The 25,507-nt window shown below is 59.1% G+C and overlaps 1 protein-coding gene across 1 annotated transcript in view; it reads left to right on the top strand.

Moving 5' to 3' along the window:
• The window catches only part of FIBCD1 (fibrinogen C domain containing 1), a 37,724-nt gene extending 13,296 nt beyond the window's left edge, over window positions 1-24,428 (top strand). The window contains exons 4-8 of the mRNA XM_032165437.2: window positions 2,483-2,642; window positions 2,999-3,135; window positions 14,746-14,842; window positions 19,257-19,436; window positions 20,348-24,428. Coding sequence (XP_032021328.1) covers window positions 2,483-2,642; window positions 2,999-3,135; window positions 14,746-14,842; window positions 19,257-19,436; window positions 20,348-20,607 — 834 coding nt within the window. The 3' untranslated portion in view covers window positions 20,608-24,428. The remainder of the gene's footprint in view (window positions 1-2,482; window positions 2,643-2,998; window positions 3,136-14,745; window positions 14,843-19,256; window positions 19,437-20,347) is intronic.
• The last annotated feature ends 1,079 nt before the right edge of the window (window positions 24,429-25,507 follow it).

Here is a 25,507-nt window from a genome sequence, read left to right as displayed (position 1 = left end):
ATAACGCCAGGAGGTTGGTACATTTGTTATCCCATTTTATTTTGTTTTATTTTAATTCATTTATTTATTTTTTTGAGGCACGGTTGTCTTACTCTGTCACCCAGCTGGAGTGCAGTGGTTCGATCTTGGCTCACTGCAACCTCCGCCTCCCGGGTTCAAGCAATTCTCCTGCCTCAGCCTCCTGAGTAGCTGGGACTACAGGCACACACCACCATGCCCAGCTAATTTTTTTCTATTTTTAGTAGAGACAGAGTTTCACCATGTTGGCCAGACTGGTCTCAAACTCCCGACCTTAGGTGATCCACCGACTTGGCCTCCCAAAGTGCTACGATTACAGGTGTGAGTCACCACGCCCGGCCTTGTTATCTCATCTTATGGAGAGGCAGACTGAGGCTCTGAGTGGCAGGTGCCTGTGCAAGCTCGCTCACACAGCTAAGCAGTGCTGGGGACAGCAGCTCTGATGCCACTACCTCTAAGCGCTGCCCAGCCCTCTCCTGAGGCGCCTGTGCAGCTCAGCGAGCAGGGACTCACTTCCCCATTAATTCGGGGCATGTTTATATGTACATTTTCAACTTTAATCATCTGCTGGTTTAAACAGAGGTCTTCCCTGCCCGTTAGCAAGAGGGAGGAGGCCGTGCCTGAGTTTTTTTAGTGCGTTGTGGCTGTGTTGACTCAGATAAATGGGCAGTACCGGTGTGACTTAACCAAGTGATCTTTGCCGCACACACATCGCAGGGCGGCCCCCACCTACCGTCTTCCCTCCCGCCCCGGTTGGGGTGTGCTGCCTCTGTCCCTCTGTGGGGCGTGCCCAGTGGAGCTCGTCTACAGGCTGCTGCCGTGAAACCCAAACACTCTGCCTGCCCATCTCTGCTCCTCTCTCCCCTGGCCTCAGTCCTCACTGAATCACCTGCTCAGCAGAGGGGAAACTGACAGGGAAACTAAAAGCTTTGCAGGGCCCCTGCCTCTGGAAGAGCCGCGAATCATATTTTGTAAACTGCCGGCACTGTATATTTCTATTTTCCTTCCACGAATGGGCTATTATCTGGCAGGTGACATGTTAGGTGTATAAAGACCCGGCCGGCTCCACACTCTCTGGCTGGCCAGCTGTAGCTTGCCCACCACCCCCTCACCCTCCACGTGGTCCTGCAGCCTCCTTGAAGCCCAGGGTGGGGGCAAGAGACCTCAGACCCTTCGGGCAGCTAACAGAGGCAGAGGCACTGGGGGACAGCATTGTGCTTGCCAAGCTCCAACCCCAGGGCTGTGATGGAGGGAGGGGCGGGAGTGAAGGATGGAGAACAACGGCTGAGCTCCCCAGCCCAGTCTCTCCTGAATCCCCCCACTCAGAGAAACAGAGCTCATTATCCTGGGTTACAAGGAAATGGAGACATGGAGAGATTCGGATACTGCTCCAGGGTCACGCAGCTAGTGAATGGGGGAGGGATTGGAGTCAAGACACAGACAGTCAACACCAGAACCTGGGTCCAAACCACTGCCCCGTCCCCACCCTGACCCTAGTCTCCTACACAAGAACACAGCCCGGGCCCCTTTCCTGCCAGCCCGCCCTAGGGAAGTGGCCTGAGTCCTGGTCCCTGCCCCCAGTGCATCCTTCACTCTCAGGGATCTCTCGGGGCCTCAGTTTCTCCATTTGTCACGAGATGACAACCTTAAGCCCTCCCTCTGCAGCACGGTGGGGGACCCAGTGAGGTCATGGACATCGCAGAGCCCCAGAAACTCGAGTGATGTTTGCATGGGGAGTGGGGGTGGGATGGGGGAGCCTTGTTGGTCCAGAAGCCTAGGGGGCTGCGCAAAGGCTCCTGTGGCCTCCCCAGCCTCAGGACACCCCTCTGTCAAGTGCAGATCAATGACTCCTACCTCAGCAGCCTTGCTCGGGATCAGAAGAGGCAGCGGTAGGGATGTCTGGTAGCCTGGAAGGTGCTGTGGGAACTTGGTGTGCTGAGTACCCAGCCGGTCCTTGCCGCTGTGCTGGTCACCTCCCACGTGTTGCATAGCAGTTTGGCGAGGCCAGGGGAGACAAGCGTGGTAAGGACATTCGCCCCTGGTAATATAACTGGCAAGTGGACGTGCTGGGCTGAAGCTGGATTTGCCCAACGCCGGGCGCTCTCTCCCTGCCTGGCATGGCCTCCTCCAGTTTACTCTTCCCTGGGCCGAAGAGATGGCCGAAGAATGCATCCTGGGGCAGCAGGGGTGGCAGGTGCCTGCTGGAGCTTCCTTCCCCTCCCGCCTGCTTCCCGGCCCTCCCAGCCCTTGAGGCCCCAGAGCACAGGCTCCATCATAGCCTGGCTGGCCCCTCAGACCACCTTGGACAGGGATCCAAGGGGCAGGGTAGGGCGGGGCCTGCCATTGAGCCAGGAGCCCACCTCTGCCTCAGGAGACGGTCCACTCTGGCCAGTGACCTGCTATGTGCGCCACCCCACCCCCAACAGAGCCCCTGCCCCCTCGGCTCACCCCCTGTGCTCCGCAGCTTCTCTCTGAGAGCCAGGGCCACATGGCTCACCTGGTGAACTCCGTCGGTGACATCCTGGACGCCCTGCAGAGGGACCGGGGGCTGGGCCGGCCCCGCAACAAGGCCGACCTTCAGAGAGCGCCTGCCCGGGGAGCCCGGCCCCGGGGGTGTGCCACTGGTGAGTGGGGCAGGGGCTGCTTTCCTCCAGTGACTCGGGTTCCAGCTCTGGGGAGCGGGGAAGTGGGGTTTGGGTTCCCCAGCCATGAGACTTCCAGGGCCCGACCCTGCTTCCATGTGGCCTGCGCTGAAGCCCTCTCGGTCCATTCTGCAGATGAGAAAAGTGAGTCCCAGAGAGGGTGATTCTCTCACCCAGCCACAGCAGGGAGTGGCAGAGCCAAGGTCGGACTCCAAGGCCGGTGCTCTCTCAACCCCATGGGACCCCACATGGGTTATCGATAGACAGACAGTTTGGCCAGGGGGCTGGGTAGGAACGCGCTGGGGCCGCAGCCACCCTGACGGCTTTGCCCGCCTCAGGCTCCCGGCCCCGAGACTGTCTGGATGTCCTCCTAAGCGGACAGCAGGACGATGGCGTCTACTCTGTCTTTCCCACCCACTACCCGGCTGGCTTCCAGGTGTACTGTGACATGCGCACGGATGGCGGCGGCTGGACGGTGAGTGTCCCAGGCCGGGCGGGCGGCAGGGCAGGCACCGGGAACCGTGAGGCTGTGTATCTGAACCTGGGCATTCCGAGCAGTCTCCCACCCAGCCCTCCACCATGGACCTGTGGACTGGCCCTGCCCCGGTGCCCTTCTGCCTGGCCTGACTCCACCCCTACAGAAGAGGGGAACAGGGGACTCCGTGAGCTGACCCTGGGGACCCACTCTGGAGCGGACATTAGGCAGGAGCCACCTTGGGCTCCCTGAGATCCCCAGCTGTGGCTCTTCCAGCCGGGGGCGGTTCTAGGCAAGTTGGGGTTCGGGCCTAGGAGGACACGTGGCAGCAGGAACCTGTTGCTAATGTGGGTTCCAGGGCTGATAGGTGTGGGCGCCTGCCTTTTTGAACTACCCAATACACGGCGCGTGTGCAGAAGAGAAAGGAGGAGTGCGGCTGCTAGGAGCAGAGACCCCCCACGGCTACGGGCTGACAGGAGCTGTCTGATTCCTGCACCTCCTGATTCCTGCCTGGGTGGGAAACAGGAGCGAGATGTCCCAACTGCCAGTCACAGGGTAGGGGCGGGACCACATGAGATGCTGGGAGAATGGGGCAGAGGCCCTGGTTTGAAGACCAGGAGGACTGGCTCTTTAAGGCTTCTCAGCTTCACATTTCATTTCAGTTGGACAGACATTTTTGAGCACCTACTGTATACTGGGTTCCGGGGAAGCACAGAGATGGGGAAGCCCCTGTCCCAGTCCTCCCGAGGAATTTACAGGCCGGGGGGCATTGGGGGTGGAAGAAGTCACTGTAGCAGAGGGGAGGGTAAAGCTTTCTGGAGAAGGGGGCATTTCTTATGAGCCATTAAAGTGGGGAGGATTTCTGAGTGCGGGCAGGAAGGAGAAGGTATTCCAGGAGGAGGGGCAACCTAACGCGGCTCCCACGGCACATTCGGGGAGCAGGGCCCGAGGGATTTGTGGTGTGTGACGAGATGAGGCTGGAGTGGTCTGGCCCCAGGCTGCAGGGTTGGGACACACACTCGGGAGCTACTGGGGGTGTTGAAGAGAGGAAGACGGGATGGGGACTGTGCTTCGGGAGAGGTGACTTGACGGTGTGCATCCCTGGGCAGTGGGGAGCGGGACAGGGAGGAGGTGTTTCGAGCATTCAGTCCACAGGTCTATGATGGGACCCCGACAGCAGATGTCAGAGAGGCGGGGAGCCTGGAGGTTCCGCGCTCTGGCCCCGTCATCCACAGGCTGCCCCAGCCATGGCTCTTGAGTCCTGCTGTGTGACCTGGGGCAACTTACCTCGGTTCTCTGAGCCCCTGTTTCCTCGGCTGTGAAATGGGGGTGCCCGTCTACATCCTTAGAGCTCTTAATTGCAAGCACAAGAAAGTGGGGGGCTCAGCGGAGAAGGAGTGTGCTGGAGAGAGACTGGGAGGCCAGAGATGCCAGTCAGGGCTGCTCAGCCAGGAACAGAGACCCCAGACCAGGCCAGGGGGTGGCCCGGTGAGAACCCCACTGCGCCAGGGCTGCTGCCACTGAGTGCAGGATGCATCTCGCCCGGGATCTTGGTGTTGACTATTTTTGGTGTATTGATGTCTACGCCCACAAACATCTGGGGGAGGGGCTTAACATCAGACAAAACAAGTGACCGAGAAACAGGAGAGAGGGAAGCCTCTTGGCGGGGAGTTTTCGGGGGAGGCAGGGGTGCAGGCAGCCTGGGTCAGTTTTGAAAGGGGTCAGCGATCCCCAGCAGAGGCAGGACGCGGGGAGACCCGCACAGGCGGGCGGTGGAGGGACGAGTCCGCCAGCAAGGCAGAGCCTGCTGTGTTAGGAGCCAGCGTGAGAGCAGATGAGAATCCCCACAAGACCCCAAAGACAGACATCTCTAAACCTGTCTTCAAGCTCCAGAGGAGAGCTTTTAAAAATGTCCTGGAGCTGCGTCTGGGGAATAAAAGCTCTTTTGTTTTCCTAACGCCAAGAACGTCTGAGTTATGGCATTTGCTTCTGGGAGCCCCTTGGTGGGCGGAACAGTGAGAAGGCACCAGCAGAACCCAGAAATCAGAGTTCAGGGTCAGGACAGGCTTAATGAAAGATCAGGACGCCGGAGCGGGCCATGCATCTTCCACTCCCGTGGACGTGAAGCCAGTCTCCTGGGAAGTCAATCAGGATTTGGGCTAGGAGGCGGGTCATTCCGACGGCCTCGGCTTCAGGGGCGATTAGAGGGGAGCCGATGAGGAACTCCCTGCCACCCCTGGCGCTCAGACACCCGGTTCCGGGGGCCCTGGGAGAGAGGCCATTCTCATCTGAGAAGTGCTTGCCTGGGCAGTGAGCGTTAATATCCATTTGGGCCTCTATCAGAAGCAATCTTTTCCCAGGAACCTCTCGACATATGTCAGGATCACCCCCCTGCCACAAGGAATCTCTCAGAAACTCAATTTTTGTTTGGGAAGGAGCTGGCTCCCGCCTCTCCAGCCCTGGATACCATCCATCCTCATTAGACTCCCTGTCCGAACTGCCAGGCCTTGAGCACCAACGCCACCTGATCCTTCCTGGAGGACACGGCACCTGGAACTGTGCCCCGAGACCCTGGGGCTGGACACTCTCACCAGAGCCTGCTTCCCGGAGAGACCTGCGTGGGCGAGGGTGGAACTCAGCAGCCCTGTCCCCAGGGCCACTTTACAGTTCATACACCCCTGCCCCCCACCCCTGGCATCACGCCAGCACCCTTCAATCCCTGGAGGCAGGCAGGGCAGCCTCAGAGAAGGCCAGGGATGTGCCCAAGCACCCTTCAATCCCTGGAGGCAGGCAGGGCAGCCTCAGAGAAGGCCAGGGATGTGCCCAAGGTCACCCAGCAGCCTCCAGGCCGCCCACAGTGGCACATGCTTATTCTTGTGTTCAAACATTGAGTGCCCAAAGCAAGCCAGGGCCAGGGAGGTCAGCAGCGACTAGACAGGGCAGCGAGCTCCCAGCCTGGTGGACAGAAGGACAAGGAAGCCGACTTGTGCCAGGGATGGGGAGCCCCAGGGCCCAGAGGAGAGACCCCTGTTCCAGTGTGGGGGGTGGGAGGAGTGAGGGGCAGGGAGATGGTGTGGCTTGTTTGGGGGCCACGGTGGCTTGGTGCTACTGGCCTATCTGGTTTAAGGAGGTTTGGGTCCAGGACAAGGCAGGGGAGGTGGCAGGTGATCCTCAGGCCCCATTATCACCCCCATCACAGGTCCTGCCCTTTCGTGGCAGGAGTCCCAGGGGCAGGGACCACACCCTCCTGTGGCCATGTTAGCTCAGGGTGGGCACCGCACCTGCACACCCTTGGCACTCTCTAAATGCTCGCCGGATGATGGCTGTTGGCACCCTTTGGCTGTGTAGCTTTACCTCTGTAAATCTCACTTTTCTCATCTGTAAAATGGGTACCATATAGAGCTGCTCTGCAGATGTGGACGAAGTCAGAACCCTTCACAGGCTGCTCACCTGAGAGGAGTGAGCGGGGAGCAGGGCTGGGAGGGAGTCAGTGCTGAGCCCTGGGGGTTCCCTGTGAACACAGGATCTGGCTCTGCCTTGTAGCATCTTATAATCAAGGGGAGGCGGGGTCGTAAAAAGAAAGTCCAGATGTCCGTACTCAGAAGGTGCCGAGTGGGATGAAGCCAGCCATTGCCAGCCCACACTCCCCACCCCCAGCGCCCCTGGCTGTGTGAGATGCGAGGGTCACATCCCTTCTTGGAGGGCCCCTTGCTCATCTGTCCAGTGGGGTGGCCCTCTTGCCTGCCTTGCAGGGCCTGGGGAACGGGGTGGCTGTGCCCAGAACCTGCTGCAGGTGGGCGGAAGGAGGGCCCCTGCTCGGCCTCAGCGCCTGGGCTCCCCGCTCCCACCCAGCCTCCCTGCCCTGCCGCACAGTCTTGTCCCCACCGCAATCTGCCGGGGGCAATACTGCCCCCGCCAGGCCTGACTGCCAAGCCCTCAACACTGCATAGTCACTGGCCGGGGTCACGCACGCTGGGTCCAGATCAACATGTCCTTCGGCAGGGACTTGGAGTGGCCATGATAGGACCCTATACCCACCTGCTCCGATACCAGGCACAGCCAACGTCCCCCAACACCACGGTGCCAAGTGGCCCAAACCCTGTTCTGTGCGGCCCTGTACTCCGCCAGGTGCTTCCTGTGTGCGAGGTCAGCCAGTTCACATCTGCCTGTAATTGGCTCCCCTGGAAAGGAGCCCACACTTCCCCCCACCTAAGCTCTCCAGGCCGGGAGGAAAATCCTGCCCTCACATGGAGAACATCAGAGGATCCCGACAGCAGGCTCAGGCTCGGGGAGGGATGAAGAGCTCCCGGGGCCTCCCCAGGTGCCAGCCTGGAGCAGCAGGACCTCGGGGGTCCAACAGATGAGATGTTAGCTCCTTCCTACTTGGGCTGCAGCTGCGGCCAGCCCTCCTTGTCCCAGAGGCAGTGGTGGCAGGGGATCTGCTGTGACATTGGTGGGCCACAGTGTCCCCACGCTGCTGCCTGCCCCACACCCTGCCTGGGGAATGGTCCTCAGAGCACACACACATTCATAATGGCGAGGTGACCGGTGACCGGGGACAACACCCTCACATTTCCTTCGTTCATGGTGCAGAGAAAGCCTCCGTGGGGAGCAGTTGGGATTTTTCAAACTTTGAACAGAAACGGGACAATGCACGTGCAGGGCCCAGCCCCGCGCCCGACATGGCTCAGCACCCGAGAAACAGCAGCTTGGCGGTGCTGTGCCAAGAGCCGGCAGGCGCCGACTGCCAAGCCTGGGAATGACGGCAGGGCGCCAAGCCCGGGGGTACCATTTTCAGTCAAAAACAAGGAGTGGGTCCGATTTCCTTCTGGGCTCAGCAGCTGGCTCTGAAGGGAGGGTGGTGATGTTGGTTAGACCTACCGTGCGCCGTCCGTTTACGCATTGACTTGATTGCCTCTTCCCCACCGGCCCTGCGGGGGCTTACGCAGACAGAAACAGGCTCCGAAAGGTTCTTCGACCTGTCCGAGGTCACGTGGCCTGTGAGAGGCAGAGTCAGGATTTGAACTCAGCTCTGCCTTGTTCCCGACTGAGCCCAGAGGCCTCCCTGGGAGCACTGCCCAGAGGTGTCCAGAAAGGAGTTAAGGAAAAGCCAGACTCCTGGGAATGCCGCAGAGCCGCCCCAGGGCTGCCTTTGAAGGGCTGCCGTAGCTCACATATCCAAGTTCTTTGTTCTTTAAAAACATGAATCCTCCTCTGCCAGGACCCCTCTGACCCCCTCCCAGAATCACCTGATCAGAAAGCACAGGAGGCTGGGGGAGGCCACAGCTCCACAACCAACACAGTCCTGTCTGTAACTGGTTTCTGCAGCAGTTTCATCACAGTCTAGGAAAAACCGCAGTTGCTGCTTCCAGGGGGCCGTTCTAAGGCATCGGAGACCGTCTCTCCCAATCTCATAGGGTTTGGACCCACCCACCCCCCAGTCCTTGGGTTTCAGCTCCTCTGACCAGCTGGCAAGGCCCTGCTTAATGTGCCGTTCAGCCAGGCATGTCCTCCTCCAGGGAGCCCTCCCAGATAACCACCTCCAGCTGCCCCAGCAGAGGGACTCACTCCTTCTCAGGGTTCCCAGCAAGCTCTGTTGAATGCTGGGCACCAGCACATTTAATTCTCATCAAAACTTTGTGGGTTGAGGCTTTTATAATCCTAGCTTTACAGATGAGGAAACTGAGGCCTGGGGTTTGGAGGAATGTGCCAGGGTGGGAGCTGCTCTGCCCTGTGGCTGCTGGCTTGTGCGTGCATCTCTCGTGGGGCTGTGAGCTTTGAGGGCCAAGGTCATCCCCGTGAGCCCGAGCACACACGGGGTGCTGTGCAGGAGCCCTTGTTTTGCAGGGGAGAAGCCACGTATCCTGTTGGCTGGAGTCTGGGTAGAACTCAGGTCTCCTGGGTGCCAGCCCAGGGAGCTCCCTGGGACTGAGCGTGCACTGTCATCCCCAATCCTCTGGCCATCTCAGCCCTGCGCACCCGGGTTGCCCACTCCTCCAAGCCTCAGTCTTCTCGTCTGCCTAATGGGAGGACCAGCCCTCCCTCCAAGGCTGTGGCGGGGAGGGTCGTGGTCATCCTCTAAGGCACTGGCCGGGTGCTGGGGTGACCACAGAGCCCAGCTCGGTGCTCGGGACACTAGCTGCATGTTCTGGGCACAGTGGCAAAGCAGCAGCTGGTTGGTCAGGGTCTGTTTGCGGAAGCAGCTCTGGGCAGGATGCAACCTGCGGAGCGTGAGGCTGCAGCGGCCCAGAGGCATCTCTGCCTCCCTCGGTCCCCAGGCCCCATCTGACAACACAGGGCGGTCGGTGGCTGCTGCTGTCTTCCTTCCTCCACATCCAGAGCCGTCACTCCTTCCTTTGAACCCGCCCAGCACCATCTGCAGGACCATGTGGGCCCAGCTCTCCCTTGGCAGAGCCCCTCTAAGCGGCACTTCCAAGATGCGCTGGGCGGCGGGCTTCTGAGAATCCGCACCAAGAAAACACTCTCTGTCTGTCTTCCCACTCGTGGCATCTGCCCAAGAGGCCGCGGCCGTGGCGAGTGTTTCTACTCAATCGTTTTCCAGCCGGGACCCCAGAGAGACGCCCCCAGAGCTGGACCAATTCATATTTTGGCCTGAAAATGAATCAGTAATTTTTGTTTCCCTACCTTTTGCTCCCCGCCTCCATTTTGTTTTGTTTTGTTTTAAGACAGGGTCTCACTCTGTTGCCCAGGCTGGAGTGCAGTGGTGCGATCTCGGCTCACTGCAACCTCTGCCTCCCAAGTTCAAGCGATTCTCCTGCCTCAGCCTCCCAAGTAGCTGGGATTACAGGCGCATGCCACCACACCCAGCTAATTTTTGTGTTTTTAGTAGAGATGGGGTTTCACCATGTTAGCCAGACTGGTCTTGAACTCCTGACCTCAAGTGATCCGCCCGCCTCAGCCTCCCAAAGTGCTGGGATTACAGGTGTGGGCCACTGTGCCCAGACTCCCCACCCCTTTTTGCCCAGTGGGGATTCACGTTTGGTGGATGGGGCAGAAAGAAGGGGAAGTGGACGCCTGGATCCTTTCCTTACTTCCTCCCTCTGTCCTCCCATCCCGCTGGTCCTCACTGTGTAATTAAAGCCCTCTGTGCTTGGCCACATCCAGGCATCTGGCGTCACGAAGGTCCAGTGTTGCTGAAGCTGTTTGCCAGAAATATAAAGCCACAGCTGCAGTTTACCCTGGGCTCAGAGTCAGACTAAACATTCCCCCACGCGGGGGAAGCTGGGAGAACCCACCTGACGATCTGGGCTGTGCTCAGCACTTGCACTAGTCAGGCCACGTTGGGCTGTCATTGGCTCGAGGTCGGGGCAGGGTTTCCAAGCCTGAGATCCTAGCACAGGGCCCGGCACAGGCAGTCACTCGGGGTGTGAACCAAGAAATCAGGACAGCCCGTGGCAAAGGCTGTCAGCGGTTCCCAAACTGTGGGCATACTCCATGGGCCACTGGCAAAATCAACTGAATGGGTTTGATCAACCCATTATTTTTTCAATCAAATAGAGTGGAGTAGAACATGAAAGAAAATATCAGTGCACTAAGGCCGGGCGCGGTGGCTCACGCCTATAATCCCAGCACTTTGGGAGGCCAAGGCAGGTGCATCACAAGGTCAGGCGTTCAAGATCATCCTGGCCAAAATCATGAAACCCCGTCTCTACTAAAAATACAAAAAACTTAGCCGGGCGTGGTGGTGGGCGCCTGTAATCCCAGCTACTCAGGAGGCTGAGGCAGAGAATTGCTTGAACCTGGGAGGCAGAGGTTGCAGTGAGCTGAGATTGTGCCACTGCACTCCAGCCTGGGCGACAGAGCAAGACTCCGTCTCAAAAAAAAAAAGAAAAAAGAAAATATCTATGCACGTCCTTCTGCATTAAGCTAAGTCTGGAGTCTGGATGCATATGCCTGTGTGGTGACGTCGGCTGCATCTCTCTGGGACATGGTCAGTCTGCAGGTCACTTCTCCAAGGCCAGACCACAGATGTGTCTTGGCGCCTCAAAAGTGGGTCCGCAGTCCGTCACTGCATACGTTAAAGTGCCCACGTTGGCCGACAGTTGCCGCAGTTTATTTTTTTATTTTTTTGAGACAGAGTCTCGCTCTTGTCACCCAGGTGGGAGTGCAGTGGTGCGATCTCGGCTCACTGCAACCTCCACCTCCTGGGTTCAAGTGATTATCCTGCCTCAGCCTCCCAAGTAGCTGGGACTACAGGCACCTGCCACCACGCCCGGCTAATTTTTGTATTTTTAGTAGAGACGGGGTTTCACCATGTTGGCCAGGCTGGTCTCGAACTCCTGACCTCAGGTGATCTGCCTGCCTCGGCCTCCCAAAGTGCTGGGATTACAGGCATGAGCCACCACTCCTGGCCAATTGCTGCAGTTTCTAAGTGGGCGTTGATTCAGGCTACGTGGACAGGAGTGCCGGCCATGTGTGATTTCAGTGTCCTTCCTTGGGCAGAGGCAAAGGCAGGGGGCCAGGTGTGCTCACCCCAATTGATCGGCACCAAGGAGGAGCCCTGGGGGGATGGTGGGGTCACTGTAACTGGCACCCAGACTGGGAGGGCAGTGGGAAAGAGGGGGCCGAGGACTGTGGGTGCAGGGACCAGCTGTTGGCACCAGAGGCCTGGGTAGGGGGGCACACTCAAGGCTACAGCCATCCTGGTCAGTGGACCCGCCACCAAGCACGAGTGTGGACATGGTGTCAGGACACTAGCCTTCGGGCGCTGGCGGCAAGGGTAGGTCCAGACTGTCATGGGACTGAGGGCACAAGATGTAGTCGGACCCCGCTTTTTGCTGCTCACGGCCGTGTGGCCGCTGGCCAGTGTCCAAACTTCGGCCCTGTAAGGGTGGGGTGCCTGGGCTCGGGGAAAGGGTTTGGGGAGGGACATGGGCACACAGAGAGCACGCAGTCCCCACGCTGAGTCTCAACTGCGCATCATCCCATCAGCCAGGACACACGGGCAGGAACAGCCCCTCCCGCCACATCCTGAGGAGTCAGGGCAGGGCTGGAGTCTGGCGAGTTACGTAAATGGTAGCATTGGTTCCAGGCGTCCCAGTGATGGGAGTGAGTGCTGGAGGCAGAGCCTGGGGGATCCTCTCGGAGGCTGTGGTCTGGGCTACCGGGGCTTCTTGCTCTCATTCTGGATGGTTCCTCTGAACCTTCTGGAAGAGGCACTGCCGGGCACCTGTATATCAGCTCACCCGCCCCTGGTTGGGCACGCCCACTGGCTGCTGGGGTCTCCCCACTACCCCCACTGTGGCCTACTTCCCTGCATTTCCTGCCCCGCCCAGCAGGCAGACACAGGGCCCAGGAGCCTGCCCCTCCTCCAGGGCCACCCTGCTGGGCAGACCTGCTCTCTCCCCATCCCCCAAGTCTGTCCTGCCTCTCGCCCGGTTGGGGTCCCCTGAGCACCCATGTCTCCTGTGTTCCTTTGCCCTAAGTTCCCCGAGGGCAGAACCGTGACCTCGTACAGAGCAGGGGAGGCAGGAGCCCTCGCCCAGGCCTGGGCCTCGGTGCTGTGGCTCGCCATCCAGCTGGCACTTGCTGAACACCTACTATGTGCCAGGCCTGAGCTTATTCTCGGTGGATGGTCATAGCCTGGGAGGAAGGCGTGGCTATGATCTCTGCTTTACAGACGTGGGTGCTGGGGCCCGGAGAGATGTGGGGACTCTCCAGGGCTCTCTAAGGCAAAGCCGGGGCTCTGGAACCCAGATCCACAACCACTGGGCTCCCCTGCCTTCAGGAACTCCTTTATGGAACTCCTTCAGCACCGAGCATGCCCAGGTCCCCAGTCCCCAGGGCAGAGGCCCAGCCGACGGCCAATGCCAGCCAGGCATCCCAGGGGGCTTCGGGCCTGCCGGTCGCTCTAGCTCCCCTCCTCCTGCGGAAACAGGCTCCTACTGCCCGCTGCCTTCTCAGGGGAGCGCCTGAGCTTCTGCCAGGATTGGGCCTTTGAAAAGGTGCGTGCTCAGGGTCCCAATATGCAGCCATCGATACGGCTCTCCACCGCTCCTCAGATCTCCCTGAGCCTGATCGAATTTCCTTCCGCCCCGAGCCGGTCACTCCTGAGGACTTTCAGATTTCAGAGCCGGGCCAGGTTTGAGGCAGCAAAGCATGAAAAAGGAGGTGTCATCTCCCTCCAGCTCCCTGACGTCAGAGCTGCCCAAGCGCCATGACGGACACATCCGTCCCCGAGGGCTCAGAGCATCGGCGAACGCTCACACGGCAGACGCCTCGGGTCAGACCGGGCACCCGGGCAGTTCCGAGCGACTGAAATCAGGCTGCTTAGTAATGAAACTGGCAGCTCGCCGGTGCCGCAGCCAGATCTCTAACACATCAGACTCTGACACAGATGGAGGCCGGCCGGGCCGCGGGAGCTGCCTCAGAGAATAAAGCAGGAAAAGGCTTGTTAAACAGAAAGAGGGCTGGGAGGGCTGGGGAGGCCAGCCGGGACAGATTGTCAGCGGATCCTGTAAATACTCCAGGCAGCTGTGGCCTGGACCAGCGTGGTACTTATTTCAAAGCAATTTAACCGGTGGGATTCCTGACTCCCAAATCAAGAATGTTATTAAAATGAAGCACAGAGGCAGCCCGGGCGCTCATTGGTACCCAGGTTACACCCTGCTGGCTGTGGGCTCCTCATCCTCCCCTGAGCCATCGCCTGGACTCCGGTTTCCCAGCACCCCGACCCCCGCCCAGGCTTGTTTTGGGGAAGGGGAGCTTACTGAGGGACAGGGCTCTGGAGGCCAAGCCTGGGGTGTGTGGGGGGTGCGCTTGGTTCTTAAAAACTGGAGGATAGACTTTTGTTCAGTTTTGTTTTGACCTGGAGAAAGATATTAAGACCCTGCCCCCGCTTTATTTGACCATTGGGGAAACTGAGACCCAGAGCAAAGTGCTGGAGATGCCCCCAAAGCCGGTTTTCCTCCACCCCACCGAGATTCCTTTTTTTTGAGACAGTTTTGCTCTGTCAACCAGGCTGGAGTGTAGTGGCATGATCTTGGCTCAATGCAACCTCCGCCTCCCGGGATCAAGCAATTCTCCTGCCTCAGCCTCCCAAAGTTCTCACAGGCATAAGTCACTGTGCCCAGCCCCCCACCCCGCTTTTTTTTTGAGAGAGAGAGAGCCCAGGCTGGAGTACAGTGGCACGATCACAGCTCACTGCAGCTTCAACCTCCTGGGCTCAAGGGATCCTCCTGCCTCAGCCTCTCAAGTAGCTAGGATTGCAGGCATCCACCATCACACCTGGCTGATTTTTTAAATTTTTTGTAGAGACGGAGTCTCACTATGTTGTCTCGAACTCCTGGGCTCAGCCTTCCTTGCTGGGATTCCGGGCATGAGCCACCATGCCCGGCCTGGAATTCCTCCCTGAGGAGCCGTTTTGGGGGCCTGTGGGCATTTGGTCAATCCCACCTCGAGCCACCACGAGGCTCTGGAGCCCCTGCTGTTTTCCAGGCCCCGGGGCCGGGAGCTGTTGGGGGAAGTGGGCAGCCAGGCCCCTGCCCTCGGCAGGTCAGGAGCAGGGTGAGGGGAGTCTCTGGGCGGGGTGGGCCCTGTGAGTCCTGGAATGGTCGGTGCCAACGCCCCATCCCCATCTTACCTTTGCAGGTGTTTCAGCGCCGGGAGGACGGCTCCGTGAACTTCTTCCGGGGCTGGGACGCGTACCGAGACGGCTTCGGCAGGCTCACCGGGGAGCACTGGCTAGGTAAGCACCCCGCCCGCCGCCCGGCCCAGGTGGGCCTCCTCCGCATGCCTTCCAGACACAGCTGGGTCCCAGCCGCTCCGTGAATGGGTTTGGGCTGTGTGGGTTTGGGCTGGGTTTCCCTGGCCTCGGCACACCTGAGCCAGCTCACAGGTGTCATGCATGAAGGTGACAGGCATTCAGAAGGAGTGAGGCCAGACATTGCCAACGGAAGTGTCGGCGTGGGTGGGCTCCCAGTGCTTGTAAAGGCTGAGGGTCCCACATGCCCTTGGAGGCCAGTTCCTGCCGGGGTCGCCCTGGGATCTGCTGGCTGTCCCGAATCAAGCAAGCTTGGGGAGGTGGTCAGCAGCATCCCAGGCAGCGGGGGGACAGAGGAGGACCCGGCACCGGGACACCAGGCATGGAACTCCCAAGAGTGGCCAGTGGTGCTCCCAGCCCGGGCTCCTGTTTGGGCCTGGAGGCAACTGCACGCCTTCCTGCCACTGGGACACAGTCCCTGCCTGGCACAAAGTCGGAGCTCAGAAGATTCTGTCAATATTATTACCTACCTTTAAATTCACTCAGTATTTTAAAATGTTTGAAAGTCCTTAACATTTTTTTTAACATTTAACTATCTAAACAAAATATTCCAAACAAAACTTCATTTACCTAAACAAAGTATTTATCTTAACAAAATATCCTGAAAGAATCGCAACTTTGAGGTCCTATCTACCTATATATTTGGGAAGTGGCTATGGCTTGAAGTGAGGTGGATTTTTCTGGTTGTTCTTGAGATATAATTTACATACAACAAAATTCCCTGTGTGGAAGCGTATGACCCCATGGTTTTTAGTATAGTCAGAATATTACAACCATCGCCACTGGGTCCAGAACCTTTTCTTCACTCCAGAAGGAAACGCTGTACCCCCAGGAGCAGTCACTCCCTTGCAGGTTTTTTTTTTTTTTTTTTTTTTGAGACAGAGTCTCGCTCTGTCGCCCAGGCTGGAGTGCAGTGGCGCGATCTCGGCTCACTGCAAGCTCCGCATCCCGGGTCAGCCTCTCCGAGTAGCTGGGACTACAGGCGCCCGCCACCACGCCCGGCTAATTTTTTGTATTTTTAGTAGAGACGGGGTTTCACTGTGGTCTCGATCTCCTGACCTCGTGATCCGCCCGCCTCGGCCTCCCAAAGTGCTGGGATTACAAGCGTGAGCCACCGCGCCCGGCCTGCAGGTTTTGAATATACATGAAACGCGCGGGTGCTGGGGGACGTGTGTCATCTGGGCAGCCTCGAATGCCCCACAGTGTCCTCCTGCACTTAAGGCCCCCGGGTGCGTGCGGACATCCAGGGAGTTCCACAAGCTTCGGGGGTGGGGGGGGGCAGCGGAGGGGGCGCCTTGGGTGGGAGGGAGGGAGAGAGTGAGAAGGGTGAGGACATCTCTGGAGTTCCCCAAGTTCCCCAATGCGGGGCAGAGCTGGTGGGGGAGGGAGAGGGTGAGAAGGGTGTGGACATCTGAGGAACTCCCTTGTGAGCGAGCAGGGTCAGAGCTGGTAGGGGGAGGCTTGGGCGGGAAGGAGAGGGTGGGCCGGCGTGGCTGGCGGGAAGCACCATCTGAGAGGCTGAGAGCGCAGGTCTGGGCACCAGCTGGGGTCAGGAGGGCTCCAGGCCTGTGAGGATGTTCAGTGACACCCCTGGAAGATGGGGGGTCGGGGGCCCCAAAGGCAGGGTTGGGGAGGCGAGGCAGGGCCGCCCCTCTGTGTGCATGGAGGCCCCTGGGCAAGATCTGCCACCCATGCCCCCTCCTCACCCGGGCCCACGAGGGCAGGGCGCTCTCCGACCTGCCGTGCCCTGGTCCCCAAGGGTTGCCAACAACAGGGAAGGTCACACTTTGTGTGGACTTCACGCCCACACCCCATGCTGACCCCCGACCCACTGAGCACCCAGCTACACGCTTCCCATGCACTGTCCCCAAAGCTTCACACCCACCTAGTTGGGGGCCCTGCTGTCGTCCCCTCCTTTTAGAGATGAGTAAGTTGAGGCTCAGGAAAGGAGGTCCCTTGTTACAAGCCTGCGTGTGTTGGGGTCGGGGAGCCCCAGCAGGGTCTACACACTGGCGCCCAACCAAGCTTGCCTCATCCCCGAACCTGGTGGGTGGAAGGAGGGGAGACGGGGAGACCCTGCCTCAGGCTTCCCAAGCTGGGGGTAAAGATAAGGACAAGGCGGCAGGGCCGAGGCATGCCCTCACCACCACCCACCCCCTGGAGCAGCGGTGATGCCCGTGCTCATGGTATCTTAATTGAAATCTATCGGCAGCTGCAGATGGTGCGGGAGGAAGCATTTAAGCAGGTCCTGATTCCAGCATCCTGCAGACGAGCCCTGACAGGAATGTCAACAGCGCCCGTCCCTCCTCTGCGGCACCACCCTCCCCATCCCCTCTCAATGAGTGCTTTGTCTTTTCCTATTGAGTCATGGAAGCTCTTTATATATTAAGGTTATCGATCATTTGCCCAACACATGATAGGTATTAACTTCTGGCCATTTGTCTTTCAGCTTTTTCTTTTTCTTTTTTGGGGTCATGTTATTATTTATTTCCTAGAAAGTTAAGATGTTTATGCACTCAGTTCTGCCACCCTTTTCTTCCTATCTTTTCTGGGTTTTAGCCCCTGCTTTCCTTTCCTTCCCTTCCTAGTTTTATTTTTTTTTAAGTCTCCTCTATTTTTTCTTCTGTTTTTCTTTCTTTTCTTTTTCTTTTTTTTTTTTTTAAGACGGAGTCTCGCTCTGTAGTTCAGGCTGGAGTATAGTGGCATGATCTCAGCTCACTGCAACCTCCACCTCCCAGGTTCAAGCGATTCTCCTGCCTCAGCCTCCCAAGTAGCTGGGACTACAGGCGCCCGCCACCACGCCCGGCTAATTTTTGTATTTTTAGTAGACAGGGGTTTCACCATATTGGCTAGGCTGGTCTCGAACTCCTGATCTCGTGATCTGCCCGTCTCGGCCTCCCAAAGTGCTGGAATTACAGGCGTGAGCCACCGTGCCTGGCCTCTTCTTCTGTTTTTCTAGTGTTGTTTTAGGTTGACAGCTTTAGTCCAGCCGGAAGTCCACTGGGGTGGCCATGTTAAGTTTAGGGTCTTAATGGTTTCCTGTCTGTTTCAAGCCATCAGCCCTCTTTCTTGCTCCCTGCAATTTGAGCTGGGAGCTGGTGAAGGAGTTGGATCAGGGGCCCAGGGAATCTGGGAAGAACAGCTAACGTGGCTGGGGGCGGTCCTGGAAGGCCAGGGAGAAGCTGGGAGAGCTGGAGAAAGCCAAAGAGCAAGGGCAGGGAGGCGAGGGAGGGAGGAGGTGGCGTGGACTGGAGGAAGGATGGAGAGGGGCCCAGGCCCCAGGTCCCCACCCACCCCTCCCAAAGGCTTCTTGTCCGGGCGGGATGGGGGAGGATCTGCACAGCCTCCAGCCGGCACACACTGACCCCGGGAGGTTTGGAGCCACGGAGAGGCAGGCAGGAGGGAGAAGCGGATGGAATACCACTCGCTGCTACTAACTTGTAAATCATTTCATTAAATGCCCTCTTAATCAAGTGTAACCACACCAGCAGTGAAGCATCTTGGGAGTCTGAGCACGTGTGTGTGTGGTAGGGGAGGCCTGGCATGAGACCCCAGGGATGGGCAGGGCAGAGTTGAGGTGGGGCGGGGATAGCAGGAGGGAGAGAGTGGGATGGGGGCACAGAGCGGGCCTAGAGGGGTGAGGGTGCCGTCTGCTGCCTCCCATCCACTAAGCCAGGGCTGGGTGAGCACCATTGTGCCGGGCCCCACCCCAGGCACTGGGGTCAGCAGTGGCTGGGTAGGACACGCCACTCTCACGGGAATTCCACACTGGCGGGGAAACTGACAAGGTAGGCAGCCGGGACCCTGAAAGATAAACACCCACAGGGGCACATGTGTTGGCAGAGGAGGTCCTCAACGCTGACGGGAGGTCAGGCAGCCTTCCAGAAATGAACAGAAGGTAACCAAGTGAGGAGGAGTAGGGACAAGCATCCCTGGCAGAGGGAACAGCATGTGCAAAGGCCCAGAGGCTAGGTTTAGGAAAATGCGAACACTGGATCCTGTCTGGCTCTGGCTGAAGTCTGGGTAAGGGTGCTGTCACCCCCACCTCCTCCCGCCTCCTGCAGTCTTCTCGCCAGCTCAGAGCCCCAACGTTTGAAAAGCATCACAGCTCCACTTAAAGGGAACAGAGAAAACCAAACATGAAAACTGTCGGTCCTCAGTGGCTTGCCCAACACAGGCCTGCAGGAAGAAGGAAGTAGCCCACGGCTGATTGCAGGCATTTGGTGGTTGTCCCTTTCTGTCCCTAACTGCATGAGCTCAGCTGTCATTTATCATTTTTCCCTGGGGAGTTGCTTCCTACGCCCCTCAGCTTCTCCCACCATTTTCCCCCCGACTTCAGGGCTCAAGAGGGTCCACGCCCTGACCACACAGGCTGCCTACGAGCTGCACGTGGACCTGGAGGACTTTGAGAATGGCACGGCCTATGCCCGCTACGGGAGTTTCGGCGTGGGCTTGTTCTCCGTGGACCCTGAGGAAGACGGGTACCCGCTCACCGTGGCTGACTATTCCGGCACTGCAGGTGAGGCTCCAGCTGCGGCAGGGATGGGGAAGGGGGGCAGCCTGGGAGGATGGAGGACAGGGGAGGTCCTGCCCTCCAAAATGATGAAGGCTAATGGATTTTTCCCCCTTTGAAAGTAATCAGGTTTTTGAAAAATAACAAATATTGATAAACTACCAAACCCACATCACAATCAGAGGCCTGAAACCAATCTAAATTTTTTTTAAGTAATAAATTTTTCAAATTGGAAGAGTGAACAAGACAGAAAAGGGAAAATTTTCTTCCTTACCAAGGATTCCTCAATCCCTGTCTTCATCAATTGATTCAGTTGCATGTCATAAAAAATGAGCTTCTGTGAATCTACTGTTCGTTTTTTCATAATAATGTTAATTATGCCCTTCGGCCCTCTGGGGTCAGGGTCAAGGCTACTTGCCTCCACCTCCAAGTCCTGCTTGGTCCTCACGCCTGCAAGGCGAAGCCAGCAGAGCTGGAGTGTTTTCCCGTTTTGCAGATGAAGAAACTGAGCCCAGAGCCAGGAATCAGGAGACCCGGGGTTCCGGTCCGCTGGGTCTCTAAAGTGTGGTGGCTGGACCCCCATGGGCTGGGCTCCCCCTCTCAGGCCGAGGAGGGGGAGGCAGGAGAGGGAATGTGGAAAAGCCGGGGGAGGGATAGAGACCGCCTAGACCCAGGGGCAGCCCCAGGCACACCCGAGGAGGGACTGCGTGTGTGTGAGCTGCATGGACACACCCGAGTGTGGAGGGGCAGGTGTGCGTGCACGCGTGCACAGCAGTGTGTATGTGTGAGAGCACGTGCGTACGTGTACGCACTCACGTCCAGGTTCACGTGCAGTGTCTTGGTGTCTGCTCACACATGCAACACCAGTGGGCGTACCTGTGCCCCCCGTGCCCATACCTGTGTGCACCCCTGCGCAGGCGACTCCCTCCTGAAGCACAGCGGCATGAGGTTCACCACCAAGGACCGTGACAGCGACCACTCAGAGAACAATTGTGCCGCCTTCTACCGCGGCGCCTGGTGGTACCGCAACTGCCACACGTCCAACCTCAATGGGCAGTACCTGCGCGGTACACACGCCTCCTATGCCGACGGCGTGGAGTGGTCCTCCTGGACCGGCTGGCAGTACTCACTCAAGTTCTCCGAGATGAAGATCCGGCCGGTCCGGGAGGACCGCTAGTGCACCTTGCCCTTGGCCCTGCTGGTCCCCATCACCCCATCCCTGACCCCACCTCACTCCTTTGTGAATGTTCTCCACCCACCTGTGCCTGGCGGACCCACTCTCCAGTAGGGAGGGGCCGGGCCATCCCTGACACGAAGCCCCGTGGGCAGGTGAAGTCACACATCACCTTCTCACCATCCCCACCCCCTCCATTTGGCAGCTAACTGATCTGTTGCCTCTGCTGATGGGGGCTGGCAAACTTGACGACCCCAACTCCTGCCTGCCCCCACTGTGGCTCCTGTGCTGTTTGCCGTCCCCTGGCCAGGATGGTGGAGTCTGCCCCAGGCAGCCCTCTGCTCTGCCCACCCAAACACCCGGCATTACGGGGACAGAGAGCAGGGGGCAGACAGCTCCCCTGGAGTCCTCTTAGCAGATCGTGGGGAACGTGAGGTCTCTCTGAGGTCAGGTCTGAGCCCAGTATCCTCCAGCCCTCCCAATGCCAACCCCCACCCCCATTTCCCTGGTGCCCAGAGAACCCACCTGTCCCCCAAGGGCCTCAGCCTGGCTGTGGGCGGGGTGGCCCCACCCTACCATGCCCTGAGGCCAGGACGGGGAGCTGCTGCCTTTGGGGACCCACAGTCCAAGGCTGAGGCCAGTTCCCTGGAGGCTACCCACCCTGTGCCCCGGCAGGCCTGGGGTCTGCAGTCCCCTTATCTGCTGTGCCCACCTGCTCTCTGTCTCAAATGAGGCCCAACCCATCCCCCACCCAGCTCCCGGCCGTCCTCCTGGCTGCCATCCCATTTCTCCTGCCTCTGCAATGTGGGTGGGGCCCTGCACCGTGAGTCTGGGCTGTGCTAATGGGAAGCTCTTGGTTTTCTGGGCTGGAATGAGGCTTGTACCACCCCACCACCAATTTCCCAGGGACTCCAGGGTCCTGAGGCCTCCCGGGAGGGCCTTGGGGGCGGTGACCCCCTCCCTGAGGCGGCTGTCTCCACGGGGAGGCCAACCCCTGCCAGTGACTGTGGCCACCTGGACCCAGGCCAGGCCCGGCGAGTGGTCAAGGGACAGGGACCACCTCACCGGGCAAATGGGGTCGGGGCGACTGGGGCACCAGACCAGGCACCACCTGGACACTTTCTCGTTGAATCTTCCCAACACCCAGCACGCTGTCATCCCCGCTCCTTGTGTGCGCACACACAGGGGTGAGACCCGCAGGCTCCCAGGACCAGCAGCCCCAAGGGCAGGGCTGGAGTCAGGTCCTCAGCTGTCTGCTCAGCAGCCCTGGACCCGCGTGCATTGCGTCAGGCCCAGATGCAGGGCGGTTTTTCCAAGGCCTCCTGATGGGGGGCCTCCGAGAGGGCTGGAGTCAGCCTTGGGGAGCTGCCTAGCAGCCTCTCCTCGGGCAGAAGGAGAGGTGGCTTCCTCCAAAGGACCCCCGATGGCAGGTGCCTGGGGGGTGTGGGGTTCCGTTCTCCCTTCCCCTCCCACTGAAGTTTGTGCTTAAAAAACAATAAATTTGACTTAGCACCACTAGGGGGGCGGTGGGAGAGGCCATGTGACCTGGCGTCTGTTCCAGCGCCACCAGGTCATCCACATGCGCAGATGTCTGCAGCGCTTCCTTCTGCCGTGGGTCCAGCCTGCCCTGAGTGCTGGACAGGACCTGGTCCCTGCCCTCTCGGTCCTCAGCTGGATGGAGATACAGCCAAGAATCAGGCAGTGGCAGCCTAGTGTGGCCGGGGTGGTGGATGGAGCAGACCAGGTGCGGGGCCACGAGGGGCAAGATGTGGGTAAAATGACCACACGAGATTCAAAGGGAAACCCCTCCTCGGCTCCTCTTCCCACCATCTAGAAGCCAAGGGAGCCCACCCAGACCACCTGGGTTCCAGGACACCCTGTCACATTGCAGGGCCTGGGGTGGGACCCGAGTTCTCATCCCAGGAGCCCCCACCAACAGGCCCCAGGCGGGAGCTACCAGCCTCCCCATGCCGGCGACTGCTTAGAAAGTGCCAGCGCTTTCTGATGTGTCATCAAACAGACTCCTGGTGAGTGTGAAGTTAATGGACTCACAGATGTGTGGGTGCAGCAGGAGGCACCGGGGCCCTTGTGCCAGGGCTTGGCTGCGGAACAGATGCACCATGGCTGGAGCCTGGCGAGGAGCCGGGGGCAGGTGGAGGTGGCCTTTGGGAGCCTGTGGTCCAGGTCCAGGCAGCATCTGTCCTCAGTGGCTGGCTGCACTGGAGATGCCTGTCCCTTCTAGAGCCCTGTTACTGCCCTAGAGCACCAGGCCCTGTCCCAGACCAGGAGAGGGCACATGGCCCTACCAAGCACCGGCTGAATGGGCACGGAGCTTGACATGGTGGGGAGGGCCCAGGCCAGCGCACTGGTCCCACCCTCCCCAGGGGCACCTTCAAAGGCTGGCACTGGGGAAAAACGGTCCCTGCGCACCTGCTCCGGGCCACAGCTTCTCACCTTAGCCCTGCAGAGCCTACAGTCTGATGCCAGTGCAAATGGCTGTCATCTGAGACAGGAGGATGAGGATGCTGGGAGAGCCCTGGGCGAGGGACAGCTTGAGACCTATGGGCTGAGTGACCAGGCCGAGGGCTAGCGTGTGCACAGGGTCGCCTGGGACCCACGGGCCCCAAACCCTGTCCCCTGGGGCCCAATTTGAGGGTGGATGCCTGCGGCCCTCCATCCCACAATGCCGCCTGACTGAGCCTCCTCCTGCTCCTTCACTTGAGGGGAGGAAGCTGAGTGGGAGGGGTCTCTGCATCGCCACACTGGGACCTGGAGGCGGTACACCTGCGCTGTTGCCTCTCCGCGTGCACAGGTAGATTTTGTGGCTCAGCCAGTGGCCTTCCTCCTTTCCCCTAAACTTCGCACACATCTCAGAGAGTGACACCAAAGGCCACCCAGCTGACTGCCTGAGCACCAGGGTCCAGAGGATGGAAGGAACCTTGGTTTCCATGCTGGTGGCCTCAGCACATTCGGCCGGAGAACAGCAAAGGAACAGAGCTGTGAGCCGTTCTCAAATGGCTTTCCCCTGCAGCTGCGTGTAAATCAGTTTTATAATGTTTGTCTTTGGGACAAAAGCTGTATCGCCAGTGCCCACCTCCCCCTGGTCCCCCTTACCCTTCCTGCCACCTGTCCTCATCCACACAGACCTCTGGCTGGCTTGGCTGGGGCCAGAGCCCTGGAAGCTGGGAGCCAGGGTCTCTGGAGGCCCCGTCACCCAGGGGCGTGTCTCAGCAGGCAGAGATTTGGAGGATTGTTGAACCATCTCAAATCATGGCTCCAGGGAGGGGAAGGAAGAGGAGAGGTACCATTTGTCTGTGTGAGATGGGGGGACAGGGGACATGAAGAACGCCTGTGGCCAGCGACAGACCCCCGTCCTGTGACTTCAGGAGCAATGCACTGGTAGGAGGACCCAGCAGGGGACACACAGAACCCAGAACAAGGAGACAGGACACTAAGCTTTGGCCTCAGCAGACCGGGCTTCCCCGGGGCCTCCATTTCTTCATCTGCTTTCAGAGACAAGGGTGTCCCCAAACTGTGTGGCTCAAGCAGCCGGCAGGACTTGGCAAACCCAGAGGGCTGAGGTTGGGGCTCGGTGGGATTTGTAGGGAGTGTCGGGAGCTCTGGCCCAAGGCTGGCCACGTTGGCCCCCCATGCGCTGACAGGTGTGTCTGACTCGGGCCACACGGCGCTGGCCAGGGCTGCAGAGGGAGCTCAGAGGGCCAGCACAGCGACTGGCGGAGGAAGCCTGGTATGGGAGCGTCGCTAGGCGAGGCTGTGGGCACTTGATGTCTGTGCGTTCTGTCTTTAATAAAGTCTCGTGGTGACCCAGCTCCGGTCTCCGCCTCCAGCCCGACTCCACGCCTCATGTCAGAGCTTGGGTGGATCAGATACCCACGTGTTCCAGGACTGCCTCTCGCTCTGTCTCCCCTGAACTCCTCTCATCATTATTTTTAGAGACAGTCTTGTTCTGTCACCCAGGCTGGAGAGCAGTGGCACAATCACTGCCCACTGCGGCGAACTCCTGGGCTCAAGCGATCCTCCCACCTCAGCCTCCCGAGTAGCTGAGACTACAGGTGCGCACTACCACACCCAGCAATTTTTTTTTCTACTTTTTGTAGAGACGGGGTGTTAGCTATGTTGCCCAGGCTGGTTTTGAACTCCTGGGTTCAAGCCACCCTCCCGCCTCGGCCTCCCAAATTGCTGGGATTGCAGGCATGAGCCACTGCACCCAGCCACCATTTTCATTAGAGCAGCCAAAAGGCATTTCCCAGATAGCTTTGGACCCACCGGAGCTGCTCAAGACCCTCTGACTGGGCCAGTTCTGGGCTTTGCAAAGATGGCCTGGGCCTGGTCAGGCGGATGCAGGGCCTGCCTCCTGCACAAGCTGCGCCCAGCAGGGTTGGTCCTCCCGGGGCCTGCTCCATCGGTGCATCCCTCCCGGGTCCCCGGGGTGAGAAACTACCCCGTGGGTCCCTCCTGTGGCTGGGGCTAGAGTTCCAAGGAACTGAGACACTTTATTGAATGAGCAGTCCCCAATGGCTATTTATTCATAAAACCAATTTGAGGCTTACGGATAAAACAATCCCCGGAGTTTATTTAATAAAATCCAATATTTATCGAGTGCCTGTGTTGGAGGTGCCGCACGGGGCCAGTAGAAAGAGTGGCAGTGGCCTTGCCCTGTGCTCGGCCTCCGTCTGGCACCTGTCGGGGGCGGGCAGCCGGGTAGTCTCACACCCCCCTGTGCGGCCAGAGGTTTCCAAGTCCAGGTTCACAGAACACGAATCCCACTCTTCCCTCCACCATGGACTTTCACTCAGCCAGCACAATGCCCGCTGCTCTGACAGCTTGAGGGGGCAGAGGTGGAGGTGCCAGAGGAGGGAGGGCAGAGGTAGGGGGGCAGAGG

This window comes from Hylobates moloch, unplaced genomic scaffold, assembly GCF_009828535.3.
Source record: "Hylobates moloch isolate HMO894 unplaced genomic scaffold, HMol_V3 SCAFFOLD_10, whole genome shotgun sequence".
NCBI lineage: Eukaryota > Metazoa > Chordata > Mammalia > Primates > Hylobatidae > Hylobates > Hylobates moloch.
The sequence above is the reverse complement of the archived record's forward strand: the minus strand, read 5'-3'. Positions and strand labels throughout refer to the sequence as shown.